The 24,785-nt window shown below is 33.9% G+C and overlaps 1 protein-coding gene across 1 annotated transcript in view; it reads right to left on the bottom strand.

Moving 5' to 3' along the window:
• MEGF10 (multiple EGF like domains 10) overlaps positions 1 to 24,785 on the bottom strand; it is a gene marked incomplete at its 3' end in the record, with an annotated part of 102,395 nt that overhangs the window by 35,235 nt on the left and 42,375 nt on the right. Inside the window, exons 6-9 of the mRNA XM_081320283.1 lie at positions 12,590 to 12,836; positions 4,722 to 4,842; positions 4,344 to 4,480; positions 2,448 to 2,660 (exon numbers count right to left, since the gene is read on the bottom strand). Coding sequence (XP_081176409.1) covers positions 2,448 to 2,660; positions 4,344 to 4,480; positions 4,722 to 4,842; positions 12,590 to 12,836 — 718 coding nt within the window. The remainder of the gene's footprint in view (positions 1 to 2,447; positions 2,661 to 4,343; positions 4,481 to 4,721; positions 4,843 to 12,589; positions 12,837 to 24,785) is intronic.

The following is a 24,785-nucleotide window of genomic DNA, read 5'->3' as shown; positions in this document are numbered from 1 at the left end:
AACTGGCAGTACTTAGGTTGTGTAGAGTTTGAAGAATGATATAAATGTGTAACTCTTTTTAAAATAAATCTTAGGAAATTAGGTTGCATGAAGATCAAAGTGAATCTATATTTAATCAACAATTATTGACAGAGAAATGTGAAATGTACACGCTGTCAGGGCATTCAAAACTGTTAGTGTTTACATTTCTCCAGGTAGAGGCACAATATACTCATACTTTTGAAAGGTTTTCACTTAGCTTCACATCCCAGCTCTAATATTTGTTTGTTACTATGATGATATATATAAGAAAAGCCTTCTTGATTATAAAAATTAGAATCATAACTTGAACTTTAATATATCTGCAGTATTAATTTTTGGCATTGACTCATATTTTTGCTGTTTGTGCTCACACACACATACGCACATTATATAAACACATACATTTTTTCACTTAGACTATAAGCTAAATACCTGTAATACCATTTAAAGTTCACTCTTCTATATTCTAAAATGAACAATACAATGCTGCTACATTCATATTTATTTATTTAATTTATTTTAATTCCATTTATATCCCGCCCTTCTCCGAAGACTCAGGGCGGCTTACAAGCTTAGCAGTAGCCTTCATTCTATGTATATGCCTGCTTATTAGGGCTTTCACACCCCTCTCAAGCGGCATTATTACAAAGTCAGCTTAATTGCCCCCAACAATCTGGGTCCTCATTTTACCTACCTGGGAAGGATGGAAGGCTGAGTCAACCTTGAGCCTGGTGGGATGCGAACCTGCACTAATTGCAGGCAGCTGGTGTTACTTATTATTATTATTATTGCTAAATCCATTCAATTTGTTACAGAAAGGAAGAGATGTTTAAAAAACACATTCTATATTAAGTGTTTCTATTTGAATCAGAACATTTTTTAGTTTGACTTGCCCACAAGCTTTCCTTCAGTGGTATAAATGAACAGCTGTGTTGAACATGAATCAACTTAATCCTTGAAATATCAGAAATGCTATATAATGTTGTGCCATACATTCTTGTCAATTTAAAATGTCTGCCACAAATTTAGTTATTTTCTAAGTTAATGTCTACATTAATTGCAGGACACTTGATAAAACAGTCCAGCCCAGGTCCTACTTATTGAACATTGTTGTTGAAGGACAAGAAATGGAAAAAGAGTGGATACACCAATGAATAGAAAAGTTAATGGAAATGTTGCTGGCTTCCAACTCTAGTACTAAACCCAACAAGTACTTGGAATTTTTAAGTATATATTCCTCATGAACAATGATATCAGAGAATGAAGGATGCATTTCTTTAGAAGTTCTCTTCTAAATAGACCATGAAAGATATCTAACTAAGCAAACCATGCATGGTTTTAGTTAGTAATAAATAAGCTACCTTAACTGTTGTCATAACAATCAAACTCAAAATAGCTACACAGTGCATGTTATATGATGGCTTCAACTCAGAGAGTAGCTGTCTCTGTGTGTGAGCTCTGTGAGCTCCTTGATTTTTCAGAACTAGACCCAGCTTCCTCTCAGCTAGACGGCAAAAAAATCAAACTGCTCTATTTATTTCCAGTTTTGGCCTACTGCATTTATTTATCTAATTTCTTCTATTGTCTTAATTTGATTACATGAAGTCCTCAAGTTACAACCATTTGTTTAGTGACCATTTGAAGTTACAGCAGCACTGGAAAAAGTTACTTATGACCATTTTTCACACTTATGACCATTGCCGCATTCCTATGGTCATGGGATCAAAATTCAGACATTTGGTAACAGTCATGTATTTATGACACTTGCAGTGTTCTGGGGTTATATGATCACCTTTTGTGATCTTCTGACAAGCCAGATTCACTTAACAACCATGTTGCTAACTTAACAACTGCAGTGACTCACTTAACAACTGTGGCAAGAAAGGTCGTAAAATGGGCAAAACTCACTTAAACAACTGTTTTGATTAGCAATGGAAAGTTTGGGCTTAGTTGTGGTTGTAGGTCATGGACTACCTGTAATAGCTTCCAAAGTTCTGTCAAGAAAAACAAATAAACTGTGGCTTTGTTTTTATTAATAGGTCATGAACATGAAATCTACATTCTTAACATTTTTTTTCCTAAAAGAAACATGGAGCAAAAATCAAGATTGTTTTTTTTTAGGTATTAACATTTATAGAAAGAAATCCAAAGATTTTAACCCTTGTGAACATCTTTAACTACAACTACCATATCAGAATATCTGGAGAAACAAATCCTTCCTCACATTCTTATATTTCCTGTCATATTCTCACTAGTGATTCATGGTGATATATTGTTATTGCTGTGGCTATACAAGTTTGCCTGTATTGGTGATTTGTCACAATAGCTGAATGACATTATAAGACCACTATAAAAAAACTACTGAAAAATTTGCCCAAGACTTATTGGCAAATTCCACACAGATATAACAAAAATATCTAAAGTACCTGTAAGTATTTGGCAAATGACAGGGACACCTTTTGTCGCATTTAAGACCATAAACTACTTCAGCACATAGCCTTGTTTCACAGTGTACTCCGGTATATCCTGGCTCACAAAGACATTCGCCACTAATATGATAGCATTTTCCACCATTCATGCATTGGCAGATCTCTGCACATTGTATTCCAAAAGTTCCAACTGGACATTCATCTTGACACCTGGTGAGAAGACCAGGAAGAAAAATATTTTCACTTTCTATAAAAAAATATTCTAAAATATACATTTAATTCTTCTCAGATAATAGCACTATATACATAACAGATCCAAACACAATCATGCATACAGATACAATTTAATGCAACAAAAATCACCTTTTTAAATATGGTTTCCTGGATAACAATTAAAGCAAACCATGCTCTTATTTATGTCTTAAACAGGATCATATGTACCTCTTAGCAGAGTTATTACAGAGATATTATAAAAAGAAGACATGGTTAGAATGGAGTATTGCAGGCTAATTCTGCTGACTGGCAGCAGTTCGATCCTGACCAGCTCGAGGTTGACTCAGTCTTCCATTCTTCTGAGGTCAGTAAAATGAGAACCCAGACTGTTGGGGACAATATGCTCTCTCTGTAAACTGCTTAGAGAGGGCTATAAAGCACTATGAACTGGTATATAACTCTAAGTGCCATTGCTGTTGCTATTGTTTTCTTTTCAAGAATTGTTCCTCTTGAATGGCCATTATGAAGGACAACAATGAGGTAAAATTATAAACATCTCATTTCCATATAAAATGCAGTGAATGCTATTGCTGCTGCTAATGTTGAGTTGGCAGTTATTGAGCTACATAAAAAAATAGTTTTCTATATTTAAGCAAATGCTTATTCCACAAAGTGCCATTTGATTTATTATGTGAGGATTTATTCACTTAAGTGTCCACCTCTAAATCAAATTCAGTAGGACAAACTAGAGAACATGATATTTCCTGTGAGAGTTGAAAGGGGAACATCCCAGACATCTGTGTGCCATTAGATGTTGTTCTTTATAACATAAAATAATGTTATGTAGAGTTAATTGAAGGTTAGGAAAAGGGACCAGGATTATAGCCAGCTGGCAACACATTCCTTTCAAACAACACACATAGTATGCAAGATTTTAGAAAATACAAAAAGTTCTTATAATTTAATAGCTAAAAAAGAATCCAGTGGAAAGTTATTCTGCACAAATCCCATAAACACGACAAGTGGTAGGATAAAAAAAATGCTATCATAAAGTTCACTTAAAAACTTCTGGGACAGAATTTTCTCCTCTTCCCTTCTGAAAATGATTCTTGTTACCATACCAAGAAGATTAAATATAGGAAAAAAGAAGATACTAAGTCCCTAACATCTACAGGGATGAAAAAGTGTTATTGTTGTGCCACATAGGAAGTGGAGAGAAGGCAGTGAAGTGATGATATTCAGAAAAAGAATGGGTGGAAGAAAAGGTGCTTACAACTTTGCTCCCAACCATGGGAGTCTTCACATGATTTATGTCCTCACATAAAACAATCACCGATTAAAGAACAATAAAATAGGAGTAAATGTAAAAACATGACATGGGGCAGTGGTTTTTAATTTTTTCATATTATGAATTGCAGTGAAGTGGCCAAACTATTCAGAATGAGAAAAAAAGACAAAAAAGTGCAAATAGTTTTTTAAAATAAGGTCAACGAATACATAGCTAAGGAAAATAAGTTAGCTATATACAGTAATTGTATTCCAATTAGTTTCTTAATTAAAATTGAACCAGCTTGGGTTTTGCTTAGTTTTGACTGGAACAGTATTCAAGTTTGCATAATTCAATTTTCCCTTTTTCCCCCAATCATGATGATCAAGTGTTCTGAAAAATTTTCTTCTTACCGTTCTCCTGTATACCCTGAACTGCAATGACATTGACCAGTGGCTAAATCACATGTCCCTCCATTGTGGCACTGACATTCTTGGGAACAATTATTTCCATAACGCCCTTCTGGGCAAGGCTGACCACAGACTGTGCCCTGTTTGAAAATAGAATACCAGATACTGTATGTTTTCTTGTGAGTGTTAGATTGTTAATTTGTTGGAATCTTTATGCTGTAAAAGAAAGCTAATCCTAGATTTTAATCTTCCATAACAGTAATAGATTCAAATAAATCATTTCCCTTATTTCCTGCATTTAAGCTAGAATTAAAACTCCTAAAACATACCCATGAAATATCAGAGTCAAAAGCAATGAAAATTTATAGAAATTATAGCTACCATCCATCCAGGAGGGCAGGCACATTCTCCCGTTACATGATGACAAACTCCTCCATTCTGGCATGGGCATCTTTCTTCACACTGAGGCCCATGTTTGTCAGGCGGACAAAGATCCCCACAACTAAAAACAAGGCAAATACACACACACACATAGAGAGAGAGAGAGAGAGAGAGAGAGAGAGAGAGAGAGAGAGAGAGAGAGAGAGAGAGAGAGAGAGAGAGAGAGAGAGAGAGAGATATTAGTTAATTATAAGAGAAATGGTGAGATATTTATGTTTCTAATAGGGTTAGGGTTGTTAAATCTGTAAAACTAAGGAAAAAGTATATAAATAATTTCTTTACTTAAGAAAGTGTTTCTATTTATAAATGCCAACAGATTATTCTTGTTTTATCAATTTAAAAACTGTAAAAAATCTTTCTCTACTTAATAGGAATTTCTAATCCAGATAAAGTGGGTGTAATGTTAAAAGTTTTGAGTGCCGCGATGGGATGACACATCCTTTGGGAGCTCCGGAAGGACTGTCGCTTTTCAGCTGTTTGGGGGGTCTGTCTGAGTTCCAGACAGATCAGAGCCATCCTGTAGGGACGGTGAAGAGGGGAAGTACAGTTTGGCAGCACAGGAGGGATTGCAACCTCCTGGAGAGCCGACAGAAGCTTCCCGGACCAGCAGCTGTCAGATGGCCATTGCGAGCCATCACAAGCCGGGGCAGCCACTTGGAAGATCTGGAAAGTAAATTTGGAGGACTGCCTGGGTGAGACAATTGAGAAACCTTAAATGCTGGAAATTGTGGGGGGGGGGGGGAATAAGAAGAATTTGAAGCCATGGAGAAGTGGGGGGGAGTAGACTTTTAAGCTGCTCCTCTTCCGGAACTACAGTGGCGGACAACAATGGAAGGCAAAAGAAGGCAATGAATCAAGTATCTCGGCTGAGAATACTCTTGAAGCTTATGAAAAAAATAAGGGAGGGTAAGTGACCTTGAATGACATCTGCTGGATTCACTGATAAGAAGTTTACAGAGTCTGTTTTTTAGTTTGCGGAATGGTGGATTGTTTTTCACTTTGGAGACCATATTTTTGATTTTCTCTTCTTTTGGACTAAGGCACGGAGATTCTGAAACGAACAAAGAGCGTAACCTGTATGGATTTTTTTTCCTTTTTTTAGATATAAGGATATTTGGCTTTTTCTTTTTCTTTTTCATTCCTTTTCCCTTTGTTCTCACCTTTTTTGTCACTGAATTTTTTTGTACTTTTTATTATTATTATTATTATTATTATTATTATTATTATTATTATTATTATTATTATTATTATTATTATTATTATTAATCTTTTTGGAGCACATTTGGATTATAATACACCATTGACATTTGGATTACAAACTACTGGAGAAAATGAAGAAGACCACAACACACCCAGCAACAGCTGCCCTAATATCACAGAGTCCGGTGGCACAGAAATCACTGGACAACACAACGCAGCAAGATAGATCTAACATGGAATTGAAAAATATGATACTGGCTCTACACACAGACTTCAAAGAAGGGATTGGCAGACTAGAAGAGGACCTAAAAGAGGTCAAAGAACTGATGGAGAAAAATGAACAAAGACTGCAATAAGCTGAAGAAAGAATTGAACAGATAAGAGACTAGAAGAGATTGATAACTGACTTACATTAACAGACAGGAATCAGGAAAAAATGATTATCGCTTTAGAGATGGATAGAGCTGATTATTATTTAAGATTCCAAAATGTTGAAGAAGAAAAGGGAGAGAACCTAGCAGATGTAATGGCGGGAATATTAGCAGAAGCATTGGAGGAAAGCAAGGAAAAGGTAATTAATGATATAGATGAGATATTTAGAATACATACTAGATATGCAACGAGAAATACTCTCCCCAGAGAGGTGCATATAAGATTTACTAAAAAAGCATTAATGGCAGATATACTACAGAAGCTGAGAAATGTTAAAATAAAATATAAAGGAAGAGAGATAGTGATGTTAAAACAGATCCCAAGAAGAGTGAGAGACCTGAGAAAGGAGCATCAATTTCTGATGAAATGTTTAATTTAAAAAGGGATAAATTTTAGATGGTTAATACCAGAAGGAGTAATGATAAATTGGCAAGAACAGAGACATAGACTGGACATAATAGAGAAAGCAGAACTTTTCTATGATCAATACTTTGGGAGCAAGAAGAAGAAAGGCTGAGAGGGAAAAGAGTAATCAGACAGCAAGGAGACGAGACAGAGAAGCAACGCAGTAAGTATAGCATAGAACAGGAGGAAAGGGTGTTGAGAGAAGGGACAAGAGCAAAAGAGGCAAAGGAGCAAAGAGAGATGAGAATAACGAGAGCAACTAAAACTTCAAATAAATAATGATGGAAGAAGAGATAAAAGCAATTTCGATAAATGTAAATGGACTAAATTCAGCTATAAAAAGAAAAAGAACACTATGGACATAATTTGCTTACAAGAAGTTCATATTAGGAAACAACATAAAAATCTATTAGAATATCCAAAATTGGGAGAATTATATACCTCACTTGCAGATCAGAGTAAAAGAGGTGTGGTATTATATATTCAAAAAGCAATACAAACCAAATTGATATATTCAGATGAAGAAGGGCAAATTGTAATGGTGGAAGTAATTATGAATTGTAAAAAAACTTTATTGGTAGCAATTTATGCCCCAAATGAAAATCAAGAAAACGTCTATTCAAAATTACACCAGAAAATAATAGAATTGGAATTCGAAAGCATATGTATGGTTGGAGATTTGAATGCTATTGTAAAGGCCGGGCTGGATTATAATTCGACAAAAAAAACAACAAGACCCTAAGGAGAACACTTCCAAAATCTTTTCATAATATGGTGGATGAATTAAATATATTAGATGTTTGGAGAGAAAAATATCCAGAAAAGAAGCAATACACATTCTATTCTAACAGACACCTGTCCTGGTCAAGAATAGATATGATATGGACATCAATAGACTTATTCACAAATACACAAAATATAAACATAGAAATAAACACATGGGCGGACCACAACCCAGTGACAATTATATGGAAAGGACAAAAGAAGAACAAGATGGACATTAAATCAAACTGTATTGAATGAAAAAGACTTCCAGCCATATATGGAAAAAGAAATGACTTTCTTCTTCAAGGAAAACAAAAAAGAAGATACCTCACTTCAAAATGTCTGGGATACAGCGAAAGCGTACATGAGAGGACTTGCTATATCTTATATGGGGAAAAAGAATAATCAGAAAAGACAAACTAGGGAAAAACTGGAAGAAGAATATAATACTTTTGAGAAAGAATTACAGAAAGATACACAAAACAAAAAGTTAAAAAATTGAATGGACTTGAACAAGCATAAAATGAACTTAATAGAAAATGAAGAAGTGGCAATGAAAATAAAGGCAGCTAAACAAACCTTTTTTGAACATGCAAAAACAGATGGCATTGATGTTTTTGGATGTGCAGAAAGCATTCAATAATGTGAATTGGCAATTCATGATAAGACATCTACAGATTATGGATTTTGGGGAGAAATTTATAAATGTAATTAAAGCAATTTACAATAAGCAAATAGCCAAAATAATGATTATTGGAGGTATGACTGAAAAGATTAATATTATGAAGGGAACAAGGCAGGGATGCCCTTTATCCCCATTATTGTTTGTATTGACATTAGAGATACTAAATAGAACTATAAGACAGAATAACGATATAAAAGGTATGAAAGTTAAGAGAGAAGAATATAAGCTACAAGCTTTCGCATATGATCTAGTATTTAACTTGGAGGAGCCACTAGAGACAGCAGCTGTATTAATAGAACAAATAGAAAAATATGGTGAGGTAGCAGGTTTGAAGATCAATAAAGATAAAACAAAAATGTTAGTGAAAAATATTACTGAAAAACAAAGAGAAGAATTGATGGGAAAGTTAGAGATACAGATTGTAAGGAAGCTAAAATATCTGGGGATTCATCTGACAGCAAGATGTATAACAATTAAAGAAGATAACTATTATAAATTGAAAAGACAAATCCAAGTAGATTTGTATAAATGGAAAAGGGTACAACTATCATTAATGGGTAGGATTGCAATAATCCAAATGAATATATTACCACAATTGTTGTTTTTGTTTTCAACAATACCAATATGATTGAAAAAGAAATATTTTGAGGGGCTAAATAAAATAATTTTGAAATATATTTGGCAGGGGAAAAAGGCAAGGATTAATCTAAAAATGTTACAGGATGCAAGACTCAGAGGTGGGTTTGGCTTACCTAATTGGGAATTATATTACCAGGCTGCAGCATTGTCATGGATGAGAGAATGGATTTTACTAAGGAATACTAGATTATTGACATTAGAGGGACATGACTTACAGTTGGGATGGCATGCATTCATATGGTATGAGAAAAATAGAATACACAGCTATTTCCAGAGACATCATATCAGGAATTCTTTATTGATGGTTTGGGAGAAAATAAAGAGGAAGCATTACTTGAGGATTCCAGATTGGCTCTCAACTATGGAAGCGTTAATACACCCCAATATGTTTAACATGGGAAACATTATAAGATATAAAGACCTACTAACAGACACGGGGAAGCTGAAAACCAAACAACAGAGGAACGAGGAATAAACATGGATTTGTACATGAGAACACAAATACAATCTAGATATTCTCTGTGGGTGCGCCTGCCCTCTGGAACCAGCTGCCCGCGGAGCTTAGGACCGCCCCCGACCTTCGTTCATTTTGCCGGGACCTGAAGACCTGGCTCTTCGAGCTTTCCAGCCCAGGCTGAAAGTTTTTAATTGGGGTTTTTATATTTTTTTTCAGGGATTAAATTTAATTCTTTTTAATTTTTGTATTAATGTTTTAAGTACCCTGTAAACCGCCCTGAGTCCTTCGGGAAAGGGTGGTATATAAATTCAATAAAATAAAAAAATAAAAAAATAAATATTAAAAAGATGCTAAAATAGATGGTTTTAATTTGGGGAGAACAGAGTTAGATGAAATACTTACGGGAACTGAAGAAAAATGGATTTAAAAATGTATAGCTACTTACTATATAGGGAATTAGAGGAGGAACAAGTTAAGGAGTCAATGATAAAATGGTCAAGAAACTTTGGATATACGATTGAATTAGATAGATGGCAGCAATTATGGGAAAGAAACTATAAACTGACAATGGTGACAGCGTATAAAGAAAATATGTACAAGATGTTCTACAGATGGCATATGTCTCTAGAAAGACTAGCTAAAATGTTTAAGGACAGATCTATGAAATGTTGGAAATGTCATCAAATACCAGGCTCTTTCTATCATATGTGGTAGACGTGTGTAGAAGCTAAAACCTATTGGAATATAATTAGAACATGGATAGAAAAGATGATAAGTCCTTCAGGAGAAGGGCGGTATAAAAATTAAATTATTATTATTATTATTATTATTATTATTATTATTATTATTATTATTATTATTATTATTATTATTATTATTATTATTATTATTATTATTATTATAAAACAACGTATAGAACTAAGACCAGAAATATTCCTGTTGGGTATTTTACCAGAAAAATATAGTAAAGAGAACACATATTTGATTATTCATATAACCACTGCAGCTAGGACTGTGTTTGCACAAAACTGGAAGGCACTGAAAGCTCCTCCAGAAGAAGAGGTGATCGGGAAAATATTGGAATGTGCGGAAATGAATAGATTAACAATGATAATTAAAGATAAGACAGAGTCAGAGTATTATGAAATTTGGGGAAAATTTTACGAGTGGGTGAAAAAGAGAATAGGCTTAAAAGACGGCTAACACTAATTTAGATGGAAGAAAAATGAGGAGATAAGGAGGGAGACCCAGGCGACACAGTGTTGCATAACCGGAGGTAGTATAAAAATTTATAGTATATACCGAGAAGGCCAGATGTATAGAAATATTGACGTAATAGAAAATTAATGTTATCATACTTAATATAGATGTTGAAAATCTAAGGAGAGGAGCTGCTTGGACCTCACCCCTGAATTGTATCGGAAGAGGAATGGGAGGGAAGAGAGGAGAGGAGAGAGGGAAGAGAGTAGAGGAGCGGGAAGGAAGTAGGAAGGTTAGAGGGAAAGAGGAGGAGAAGTGGGGAGAAACGGGAGAGGAGTGGTGAGGGAAAGAGGAGAGGAGAGGAAGAAGAGGGAAGTAGGAAAGAAAGGAGAAAGGGAGAAAGAAAGTAGAGAAGAGGGAAGAGAGAGAAGGAGGGTGGATACAGTGAAAGGGGAGATGGACGAGCAGCATCCAAACTTACGTGTATGTATTTATGTATGCGGTATATTTGTTGATTTGTTTGTGAAAGAAATGGAAAAAGAAAAATGAAAAAGAAATAGGACAAACGGCCGCAAAAGTTGATGGAGTTAGCAGAGATAGCTAAACTGATTGCTTTGATTAAAAAAACAAAAAAAGAACACAATAAATTTTGTTATTGCATGGAAACCGCCTCTGGACATTGTGCTTGAGGGGGGGGGGAAGGAAACTTTGATTTTGGGTTTTACCTATTAGATAGTTTTGTTGTTATAGAAATGGCTAGTATATATTATATAAAAATAAAAAGTGGAAGTTTGAAAAAAAATGTTAAAAGTTTCAATGTATTTGCTATTTAAAAATATCCTTTATCGACTTTTGATTAATTTTTTTCCAAATTGTCTCCTGAATCCTACTTTATTTTGTGGCAAAATACTAAGCTTGAATTAGAGATTGTATATTGTTGCTATGTGTGGTGCACAATTACTTAGTCAATATTCTTATATTGCTTATATTCATGGCTTATGCCTTAAGCAATCAAATATATTTATTATATAAAGTTAAAAGAAATTATATACAAAAATAGCTTATAGTCCTGCTTTCTCTATTCACAATTAACTATTCCCTTTTTAAAAAATAAAAATAAAATCTGATCACTACCCCTGTTTTAGCCTTTACAGAAATGTTGTATTCAGGTGAGTTGCTGAAATGTTCATTCTTTAGATTGCTTTGGGGAAAAATGATGCCTTCTCTATATTCTGGTCCATGATTTTCTAGGCAATTTCAAGGGAACTTTTGGCATGAACAAGCTGTAGATGAATTCATTATAGCTTGATATCATCCTTTCCCAAATCAACTCCAAGCAATTTTGCAGTTGGATCTATTTAGTTGTGATAGGATGGTAAGAGGAAAATAATCGTGATTCAATCTAGGATGGATTTGAACTTGCATTTCCCTGGTGCAAATACACACTATATTACCAGAGTTTTCTTTCTTGACTTTCTCATATTTACTGTTTTAATATTTCTATTGTTATAAAAATATACTGAGAACATTCATTCTGGCTTTTGTAAATCAGAGTCCACTGTGTCGGATGCATGAAATGGTATCCTTCCACATCTCATCCAATGGGCTCTGGACCATGAAATATTCAGCTTCAGTATATTGATTAGTCTTGAAGTTTCAACTAGAATCTACTTAAACTCTTTTTATACTGCCTAAGGACAAAAACCCTTCCAACGTATTAAAAAAGGAATCAAACATAAAAACAGTGCATTATACACATTTAATATTCCTCAAAATATTAAGATATAGTTTGTTTTGTCATATTTTTGTTGCTTATTAGTTATCCACAAGCTGGCATATTGGATTTGGAACTGAGAAAACATTTCAAATCCCAGTAAAACTATTCGCAGAGCGCAAATTACTTTTTATCATCACCAGAAGAATAATCATAGCATGAGGACAATATTGCCATCTTCCTTGTAAAAGAAAAAAATAACTGTAAAATTCACTAATATTCCACACATAACCAATATATCAATCACATACAAAGCTCCAGTATATCCAGGGGCACATCTGCATTCTCCAGTAATGTGATTACAGGTGGCTCCATGCTGACACTGGCATTTTTGGTGGCAATCATTTCCATATGTGTCTTGGTCACAGTGTTCCTCACAGCGCCATCCCTTGAATCCTGCAGTACAGTGGCAGGCTCCAGTGATGGGATTACACAAAGCTCCATTTTTACACTGGCAGCGACTACTGCAGTGGGGTCCCCAATGGTAACTATCACATGCTGCACAGAAAAGAGAAAGCAAGATTATAGGGCCTCCTTGTCAACATATTCTCCCTGCTATTTAATTAATTATGATACTGTGGCAAAGTGAATTGCTCAATTTTCATCTTAAAATTATGTGTGAGAAAAAAATATCATTATACTGTATTTATAATTATAATGATATAATATTAAATACAATTTGTCTTGATATAGCTATATTGTTAAATATAATTTATTTACATATTATATTTATATAAATTGTATTTTAAAAAGCAAAAGCAGTCTTACTTGTATTACAATAAAACATATGGTGAGAAATGTTAAAAGATCATTTTTAAGCAAATGTACAGTAATGTGAAGTTTTAAGCAGGAAATATACAGACACATGCCAGTATTGTTTCCTTCCTAACTTTCTTTATGGGTTTGTTTGTTTGTTTGCTATCTGATGTGGATCACAAAGGCCTCAGTTCCTCTCTGAAAATTTGTTAATCTTTCTTTCTAACCTATCTCCATGATTGGAGTGATGATAGAAATTATACGTACCTCTAGTGCTTATAGAAAATGCAGAATATAAGAAAATAATATTTTTAAAAATAAAATATAGCTATACTACTATGTATTAGCAGTCCAAACTGTACCAGTAATGGACATTCGTTATATGTAGACCTTGAAAAAGGGATCAAGACCTGCCAATTGTAAAGTTTAATAAGAGAAATCCTTGTAGACACATTCTTTTCCAAGTTTCACTGAGAAAATGTTATGGAAGATTTTTTTAATGATAAACTGTAAATAATCTCTAAAAAGATCATATGAAGTTCACTAAGAATTTACTAAACATATCCTTACAGCATCCGCTTTCATTTTCATGCTGAACTGAAAATAAAATGGCAATATCCTTGCTAATAATTGTCACTGGACCATTTTAGTGACTATTTTTCCCACTGCTTTCTCCTGAGGCGAAACAGACCTATTTTTTTTAGACCTTAGATGAGACAAAAAGAACTCATGGCATCTCCTCAAACCGATCATTACTCTAGCGTAAAGCTAAATTCTTCAGACTACACAAATAACAATAGTGGGTTCTTAACAAAGATTTTTTTCCCATTAATGTGTCTTATACATTACTTAGATAAGCCAGCTTTGTCTTGAACACAATTCTCTAATGATGTTGTGATTTGTAATACACAATAAAATATGACTGAATCTAGGGAAAAATACCTTCACTCAACACAACATGTAATTTTTTATTACTGGTTATTCATTGCTATGCTTCTTTATCACTCTAGTAAAGTTTATTGCTAAACTACTACCCTGCATATAGTACACAATATACTCTTCCAAACTGTGTTTTTTTTTGTGTGTATATATATACATATACATACATACATTCATACATACATACATATATGTGTGTGTGTGTGTATACACATATATAATGTAAATAATTTGAATACTTCTGGTGGACTAGAAAAAAGTATGTTCATGTGTAATTGTAGTGGAACAGCCAGGTCTACAGGATATATAAATTTAATAGTAATAATTTTAAAAGTAAAGTGTACAGGACAGAAACCTGAACATGTTAAACCTCCTACCAGAAGCCTTATGGGTGTTCACACCCTGCACCTATTTTGGGATAACGCTTTAATAATTCCTGCTGTCACTCACCAATCTTCTCAGCAATGCCATATACAATATCCATTTGCAAAAAGATTGGGGATGTAGCAGACATATCAGAGGTTGCCCTAGTTTCTTGGATTATAAATGCAAGAGGGGAGAGATGTACTTTCAGACTTGCAATACTCTGTTAATGTAACCTTACAATAAAAATAGAGTTAATACTCCTCTTTGTCTGAACTATCTTGAAGGGTGACAAGGTCTGAGATGAAAAGATGTGAATTCTTGTCTGCGATTGGACTGCAAATATGTTGGTCTGTGGTATTTTGTGCTTATCGTTCACAACAGTAATTAGCCTCTTTTAATCTTGGAAAACAATGTTTTGAAAATATGTATGCTTGCATTAGGTTTGTTGGACAGATTGAGTTTTTCCCAAAGACTGATCAGACCACAAGACTAATTTTGTCTAGTATCATTTAGAATAGTCAGGTTACAGTCTCCTTTAAAGTGAAAAACAAATTGTTCTAACCAAAACATTAGAAATTGATTTAAATGTTCTGAAATATCTGAATAAAGTATCATTGATCACTGAAGAATTTTAAGGGAACAATTAAGCAGCACTGATGATAAAATGGATAAGATGTATCCCTACTGTGTGCATGCATGCTATGGTGTTAATATAGACCTGATAGAACATAGCTGACTTATATAAACTGTGTATAAAACATTGTACAGCTATTAAACAAATGCTATTATTGAAACACCAAATTATCCTTAAAATATGGCTTCTTATTATGTTAAAGTAAGTTGCATATTACATCTTACTGTGAGTTTGAATTTAAACTTTTCCAGTCATAAGTCTAGTATTCTTTAAAATCTACATGATCAGTTTCCCTGAACCACTATCACAACAAAAACAGCATTTTCCCCATCCATTTTTACATTTGAACAGACAACAAATAGAAATCAATTAACAAACTTATGAAAATATGTAGTTGAGTTGATGTAAACCGAAGTAAATTGTAGTTGAGTTCTAAACTTTTCAAGAAACAAATCTTGTGCACATAGCTCCCTGAAAGTCAGAGACCTGAGACAATTTCTTCAGGTTTTTAAAGCCAGAAGACCAGGACAGATAAAACAATAATGGTTTTGACAAATACCAGGGTAGACTAGCACTTCAGGGTCATTAGGATCCTACATATTGGAATTGGATTGGAAACTGGAATTAAGGAGAAACCTCCTAACAGTGAGAACAATTAACCAGTGGGACAGCTTGCCTTACAAAGTTGTGGGTGATTCATCCCATTCTTTTAAAGAAGAGACTGGACAGCCATTTGTCTGAAATGGTATAGGGTCTCCTGCATGAGCAAAGGGTTGGACTAGAAGATCTCCAACATCTCCTTCCAGCTCTATTCTAATTGATTGATTGATTGATTGGTTGGTTGGTTGGTTGGTTGATTGATTGATTGATATTATAATGGCTGAATATCCAGGTATTTAGGGAAGCAAATATTTGGTAAGGTCAGTGTTCTAGCTAGAAATTAGATTTTAGATCTCATGACTGAAGAAAGTAAAGAAGGGTAAGTAAGTAGAAAGTAAATAACAAGACAATGTTTCATAATTGACTAGATACTGTGAATTCTAATCTGTCTTAGCCACAAAGCCAGGTATGTAACCTTGTGTCAGTCACTTTCTCTCATCTCTAGAAAAGAGACAATGGCAAATCACTTCTGAAAAACCTTACTAACAAAACTGCAGGGACCGGTCCAGACAGCTTCCAAGAATCAGATATGATTGAATGGGGTGGGGGAAGCTTAAATCCTTGGAACCACAAATTCACTTATCTTTGTCTTTTAAAAATGCTAACAAAAACAAAACAACATTTTACTCTAAATACAAATTGTGGTGGTTTTCACCTTCATTATATCACTGTATAATGAATAGAAATACTATGAAGACCTCACAATTCACAATTTTTTCTTGAACATTTATTTCATTTCAAATGACTACTATTTTGGACTGTAATACATAAAAATATGTAACAGCAAATATTTACTCATATCTCAAGTGAAAACCTCACACTGGGAGTTATAATATACATTAAATAAATAAAATTAAATTCCTAGGGTTCTCAAAACATGTATTCACTATAAACAACAACAAAAGAAAAGTAGAAAACTTCATGTACTTCAATGATAAATGCAATTGTTTTTACAAAGGAAGCTTTGGGAACAAATATTTTTCAAGGTATAAACATAACTGGAATATCAGAATTATTATTGGGACTCTGGTACATTTAAAGATTCATACTGGATCATTGAATCATTATAATTAAACTTCAGTACATATTATTAGGCTATTTAAGATCCATTTTTGGTAAATTGCTTTCATAAATTTGCAAACTGAGAAGCAGCTTTGTTATTTTGTACACTGCAGTACAAAATTTAAGACATCTACATAGATTTCTAATAGTTTTAAAATATATTTTGAGTTAATAGTAAATAAATTATCAATCTAATCTATGGAATGATCATTCTAAATCCCAACTATATGTTTCTTTTGTTAATAACTTTTGAAAAATTAGAAAACAATAAACTTTAATAATTCCAAGAATTGATGGAGCAGAATATTTGTAAGAACATTTGTAATATTCGAATCAAAGAATATTACTGCTGATAACAGAATTGCATGCAGTTCTATTTTGTTCTACAAAATAGCATAAAAATAATCATAGAATACCTGAGGTTTGCAAAGAACAATTCAACAAAATAACTGACCAAAACTATACATTTGGATCTACCATATGATTTTCTGTCAACTTTGATTATTTTAGATGTTTTGAAAATTATTCAGAATATGAGCTTATGTACTCACAATTCTAATGTTTTTTTTTTTGCTTTAGGGTTCTTTTCATCTTGCAGTCCAGACTATATACCAAGTAAATAGTAGCATTTTATGCCTGAAAGCAGCAACATCAGACACTGTTAACAAAGCTGATGGCTTTCTCAATAGGAACAAATGGCTTTGAAAGCTGTACCATCTGAAAAGCTGGACAAAGACATATTTGATGGCTTTGAATTGAGGTGCTGAAGAAAATTGTTAAGAGTACTTCAAATCAGAGTAGAACAATCACTCCATGTTTGATGAAGTAAAACACATTGCTCTCTGAATTTATTAATAATGAAGCTAAAGCTTGCAACTGTTGGGCACATAACTCAAAAATAAGAGTTATCGGAGAAGAATCTGATACCTGGAAAAATTGCAGGCAATGAAAAAATGTCAAAGACAATGTGGATAGATACTATTACTGATGTCACAAGCATGAGAGTTTACAAGAATTCAAACAAGCAGTTATTGATACACAATCCAGTAAGTCACAAAGACAGAAGTGATTAAATAACTTGAAAACAACATGCTTAGTGTTCCTTTAAATTGAGTGACCTGACTTCAAATCCCTCCTCTGTTACAAAGCTCATTTGTGACTTTCATTCAGCTAATTTTGGGCTGGTTCCAGAGTCAGTCTTTGAAATGGATGTAAGTTAAACTTGTCCTGACTAACTCAAGCTATTAATTTCTGTGGGAAAAGAATGACTAATACGTGCTGAGGTAACCCTGGTTAAATAACTGAGGTCATATGGTCATATGTGTTAATTTTTTAAAAAAACTATTACATACTGTAGAAACTGCATTTAAAATCTTGATTACAGAAGCAATTTTGCAGGAGGCTACCACTGTACTCTTATTATTCAAGAAAATTACTGACCTGCCTCTTCAATTCTTACTTAAAAAACCATTTTCAATATTAAATTATGTCTAACTCTGAATGTGTATCAATACACTACGTATATAACTACACTCAGGGAATATGGGCAACAATAAGCAGCTTGCAAGTTCTTTTCAAGATTGCATGGAATAGTGTAAGCAAATTTGATTGGCTATAATTAATAAAATCTGCCCAAACAGACTGTACTATGCTTACGATTTCCAAGGACTATATAGTCTATAATTTCTCAATCTGACTAAAAATATTATGTGAAAGCCTTAATTGACCAAGGGCATGATAAACAGGAAAGGATATAAGATAAGAAAAAAGATATGAGCATGAATTAACAAATGAAGTGCATAAAAGAACTACAATATGTTGTAGAACTATGAAATTAAGGCAAAGGGAAATAATGTAATAAATCTGAATGAAGGTGACACGATCTAGTGGAGTGAATAAATATATAGAAGAAAGTGAAAGTGTTGATTAATTTTGAAAGAAAGGGCTAAAACTTTCATCCTAAATTATGTTATGAAACAAGTTGTCTATATTCTTGTGGGTCCATTTCAAAATAGGTATCATGAGTTTATCTCCCTTTTTCACATACTTTTCCTTCATGTTGTCAAGTTTCCGACGGATGAATTTTTCAAGTGACTCTGAGGCATTGTTTACCTTAAAAGTCCTTTATTAGCCCTATACATCGGCAAAAGCTTGCTAGAGGAATCTGGAATCTGGATCCCCTCCCCTTTGCACAATATATTAAACACAATTCTCCACCTTTCTATTTCTGTCATGAATCACATTCTCCAATTAATTTGAAGAATCAGTTTCTCTTCTGTTAGACAACCCACCAAGTTCTTATCTCCTCTTATTTCAGACAGCCTTGAGGTACAATCTTCCTCCTCCCTCCTCCCAGCAATAATCTAATTCTAGCTCTTAAAGTAATACACAAGTTTAACATATGAAATAGCTTTATCTCTTGTCAAGCAAGAACATTCAATGTTAGCAGCATTGACATACGAAATATCCACTTAGAAGAAAAACATCGAACGGCTGTATCATGCTTTTCCCTTTTAACCAATCAAATCAATTTGTTTTTTCTTAGTTCCCCAAATTTTCATTCTATTCAGTCCTACTGAGTTCCTCAAACAGTTTTCAAAGGATGTGTTATGTTTATAAAAGGTATATGCATGGATTGTAGATTGTGCAGAAGAAGCAAATAGCTCTATTGTTTTTTCTTTCTGTGAAAGGGACAAGTGGTTTGATTGTTTGGGTGTTTGGGTGTGGATTTAGCTATTGTTCAGTCTCAGAATTCATGCAGATTTTAAATACAATGGGAAGAAATCTGTAGATGGGCTGAAAAATAACATTAGCAACAGGACTATAGGACTTACTATTCAACTAAATACCTCCCGAGTGCACCTGTTTGTTCATGAAGTCTCTTCTGAATTCTCTCTAACACTTTAAACCAGTGGATAAGATGGTAATCTATCTCCTGTTTCATTGGATCAACTTTCTGATATTGGTTTGATGCCAAACTTGGAGCCAGGGAGAAGATTCAGTCAGGAACCTGTGGCCCAGTAAACCAAACTGTTCTATTCAGTGACCATATCACAAGGACAGTATGGTAATAACTGGGAGGGCTGACATATTGCTAGTATGCTGACCTAGTAAGAATGGATAAATAATAAGGTTACATGGATGAGCTTATCTAAAATATTCCAACATCAAGCTGTAATTTCCACTGGATTTTTTTTTTGTCTTGCCTTTGCCATGTAGTGAGCCAAAGATATATACGGTCTGTACTGCTTTTGTTCATGGCCACTCAGAAAAGTATCAGAAGTTTCCTGGGGGTCCAGTGAATACTGTATTATTGATTACATGAAAGTAAAATTATGCTGCACCTTCAAAGTGATATGGTTGCTTTAGGTAAACCACATGAACTAGGTTTTGGACATAACTTTTTTTAAAAAAATTACATTTGTATCATCCACAATACCATGAACATAGCTTATTTCCCAATATATGATGGTTCATACATCAATAACAGTTAAATGGCTGAACAACACAGTAAGTTCATCACATCAGCAGCAGCCAAAATAAAGATATGTGCTTCATGGTAGTGTTGCATGATTTTATGAATCACAGCTTTCCCTGTAATATGGGTTCATAGTATTTTCTTTATTGCATACTTTTAAAATGTATGCCTTTTAAATACACTACTCCTAATTTGATTATTTTTTTCTGTATGTTTTTTTTCCCAGAATAGGTACTCACATATGGGCAGTAGTGGCATTTTTGAATGACAGCTGAGGCAACACTTATTTTTTTCCATTGAGGTAGCCACCATGTTATATTATCAAAATTTAATAGGCAAGCAAAAGTTTTGTTGTTTAATGTAATTTTGGTTTCATGGTGGGTGCCTGCCACAAAATGACCTCAGCCAGTTCCATTCAAAAGCAAGATCATATGCAACAAAGAAACTTGGAAGATTGAGATTAATAACTTAGGTGATAAGCATGTATAGCCAAGTTCACTCATTTCACTTTCTAAACGCATCATGATGTTTTTATTCATGATTTTACAATCATCTCCATTATTCAAAATAGGTTCAGAGCCAAGTCTGTGAAAGAAGCATGAAGCACATTAATAGCAGATTTTAATTACCCCAACATATGTTGGAATATAAACTCTGCCAAGCATAGTCCTTTCAGGAAATTCCTGATTTTTTTCTCCTTCAGAGAGAGGAGGAAGACAGATGTTGGAAGTTCTTTAAAAAGAAGATCCTAAAAGCACAATTGCAAAAAGTTCCCAAAAAGAGTAAAAATAGAAGACAATGGAAGAAAACAATAAGTTATACAAAAAAATATCCTATCCAGAATTTGAAGAGAAAAAAAACCTGTATAGGACACAGGTTAAGGGTAGTTCAGAATTAATCCCATGGTATCAGAAAAGCTAACGTTCAGAATGAGCTGAGGCTGGTTGGCAAAGATGATTAAAAAGAGCTTCTTATAAGAAGAGGAAACTAGCGTATCAGTCTCTTAATGAAGGTAACGTTCATTCTTTAAAGAAAGAAAACAAAGAAAAGGCAGAACTACTACTGTGAGGAGTAGGATGAAGGGACAGGACTGAAATTCAAGGTAAATCAAAACATGTTATGAGTCTAGCCTGAGCAAGAATTAGTGAAGCAGATTTTATTACTATAAGAGAAAAAAGATTTATTTATAGGAAATACATTATAAGCCTGGGAAGAAAGGCAGAAGGAACCGACCTCGTATTAGCAATCTTGCAGATTAAAAAAAAATCAGGCTCAGTACTAAACAAAGAGAGGACAAAGTAAACCATTACCTATATTATTGTCCTCTTCTGATCATAGATAATGAGATGTTAAAGAAACAATGCCATTGGATTTGGACCCCCAACTCCCTTTCTCATTGGCTCATGAACAGATCCAAAATTTTCATCATCTTTTGAAGGTTCCACGGAGACATCCTCGGACAAGCGCTGGCTCTTCGGCTTTGAAACGGAGATGAGCACCGGCCCCTAGAGTCGGAAACGACTAGCACGCACGTGCGGGGGAACCTTTACCTTTTTAATGAGTTCATCTGCCAGCTTCTCTTGATGAAAAATATTTTAGTTCAACATAAGGAGGCTCTAGGTACTTAAGTATTAGACTTTACCTATCTCTATCATGTACTACCTGTGAATAAATCTCCTTTCAGTTATAGTTGTAAAATCTGATTCACCAATCATTGCTCAGGACAGTATCCTGTTCTAAGAAGACTTCAACTTCAAACAGAAATAATTTTTAAAGAAACTGAAATCTCCAGAGCCAGATTAATCATTTTCTAAAATACAGAAGATGGTCTGGGCAAATCTTAATTTTCCATTTTTAAGGATAAAATGCCAGACAACTGAAGGCAGAAAAATATTACTCTTATGTTCTATAGCAGAGGAATAGAGAAGCAATGAAACACACATCAGAAAGGTTTCTAGAATAATTCATAAACAGACTGAGTAATAAGCACTTTGAAAGCAATATAATAATTAGGTATGGATTAGGCATAACAAGTTTTGCCAAATCCATCTTATCTCAGTTTTTGATTGGTTGATTTGCTTAGCAGATTGTGGGAATCCTGTAGATGGAATTTCAGTAAAGCATTTGACAAACTAGCCATGGCATTCTGATTAACAAGCTAGTTAAGTGCTGGCTGGATGGCATGACAACTAAGTGAAAACACAGCTGGATAGAAAATTGTACTCAAAGTGTATTCATGAAAACTTCTTCATCAGAATGGTAGAACAAACCTGATACTGTACCACAAGGGTGAAGTAGTCTTCTTTATTTTTTTAATTAATAACTTGAATGATAATATGGGGAAATGATTGTCATATTTGCATATAATAGGGTGGACAGGTCATACTTTAGAAGTCAAAAAGAAAATTCAAAATGTTCAGGTTAAAGAAATGGACTGATTCCCATTTCAGTTCAGTTCAATGAATATATTCAAGTGGAAATATCTATTAGGGATGTATTAAATTACATTATTGCATTGAACTGAGCTTGGTTTCTAAGATTTTATAAATTTGGCTCAGTTTTGAAGCAATTTTGAAATCCTACCATGTTTTCAGCTATTTGGATTTTACATTCTTTAAAAATAGCTTCATATCCAAGCTAGATATAATTATGATATATAACCAGCTATGCAAAAAAAAATATTTTAAAAAGTGGCATATAAATTCTTATCTGAATAAAGCACTAAAGAAATCTAACCATTATTTGAGTAACCAGGACCATGGATGAATTCAAAAATATTGCCAAATTCTGAAATCATAGGTCAAATTCTATGCCATCTACAGTAAAACAGCCCAAATATTCCCATACAAGAAGTATTTGTCTGGATATTCCCACACAAGAAGCATTTCTGAGTCATTACACAATTTATGTTTCTAATTCCAAGTAAATATAAAATAGCATGAAGATTAAATCCTGAGGGAGACTAGTGAACAATAACCAGATAAAAGATTGGGTTACCGTCCTTAAGAAAGGACAAGGGTTATTCCAGAATAGTGTCTACTGCAAGATGGCATGAAACACCAATAACAGAATTCAGAGGAAATATTTCTCAAACCCAGGTCTGATTCTAATTGTCCAGAAAATGGCCTAATATTCACCTGATGTTATAATATGACTTCTATATTGGTTCAATTACAAATAAAACCAAACACCAATTTCTAGTTTAGTTTTTTTTTCTTTAATTCCCTGATTATTCTGCTCCTGGGTTGAGAAAATGCAATTTTCTAATTTGGTTGAGTTCAGTCTTTCAGCAGTTGATTAAAAACGAAATGCTTCTCTGAGAATCTGGCAGAGGTTGTACCTCATGTGAATATCCCACAGAAATAGTGCCAAAAACTACTGTTTCTACTCTCTTCTGCATCTGCCAGATCTTGTGAGAAAAATAATTGGCAGTATGGAACTTTACAAGACCTTTACAGACATTCTTGATGGTAAATGACACTGCAGGGAAGCATGAAGATTGTGTCTGAAAATTTCCATAATAAACATACGCTCTGAAAGTAAAAGACGTGGAGTTTTGTTTTGTTTCTGTTTTGTTATCTGTCACACTGGGGGACTTAACAAGAAATATCAGCTGAGTTCCTGAATACATGCTTTGCATTCAAAAGATCACACATTCAATCCTGGGCATAGTGTTAGGAAAAGGGGATCTGACATCCTAGAAAACTACCATCAGTCAACATAGACCACAGATAAGCTATTCAATATACATGGGAACTAGGGGTCCAACTGAAGGGGTTTTTTAATCTCTAAAGTCAAGATTTTCACATGAAAATATACTGAGATCTTGTAGGATCTCGTGAGATTCAATCATTTTATAAAAGAACTTACAAGATTTCAACTGTGATCTTGTACATTTTCAGATGTTTAATGTAAAATGGCATAATGGTATTAAGATGCCAAAAAGAAATTGCTGATTCCTGCTGTAGATGATGAATTTTCTTTTCATAAAGCAGTTTCCTATCTCTTACATTTTATCTTTATCAGACATCTTCACTATTACTATGCTCCAGGAAACTAGAATTGTGCTGTTATTAGGAGGCTGGATCCTTAAACATCTTTTGAAATTCCTTGAAATTTCAGAATACAATGTAGAGCTAACTGATCTAGGCTATAAAAATGTGTTCATTAAATAGGAACAAAGAGATACAGGCTAACACTCACTCTTTGCTGCTATTATCCAGATTTTTTAAAATCTGGTAGCCCTAATACCATAAAGTTTGTTCATTTGTCGGAATTCAGTAAAAACAGGATATTCTCATTTAAAGTAGATTTAAGTGCATTTTTTACACTGTTGGTGGCAACAGACTTACAAATGTCCTGACTTAACTCATTTTTTAATGATATACAAATATATATTCTATATTTGAGAAGATGGAAGAAGGAAGGCTGAAAAGATGAGAGGTTATATGTCATTTCTGGATTAAATAATAGAATATGTGTCTCATTCATGGTTTCACACATAGCATTAACAAGGATTATCTTGTTGGCAGTAAGGGGAGTAAAAGTGGCA

Source organism: Vipera berus (genome assembly GCF_964194415.1).
Source record: "Vipera berus genome assembly, chromosome: 2".
Taxonomy (NCBI): domain Eukaryota; kingdom Metazoa; phylum Chordata; class Lepidosauria; order Squamata; family Viperidae; genus Vipera; species Vipera berus.
This window is presented reverse-complemented; position numbering and strand designations above follow the sequence as displayed.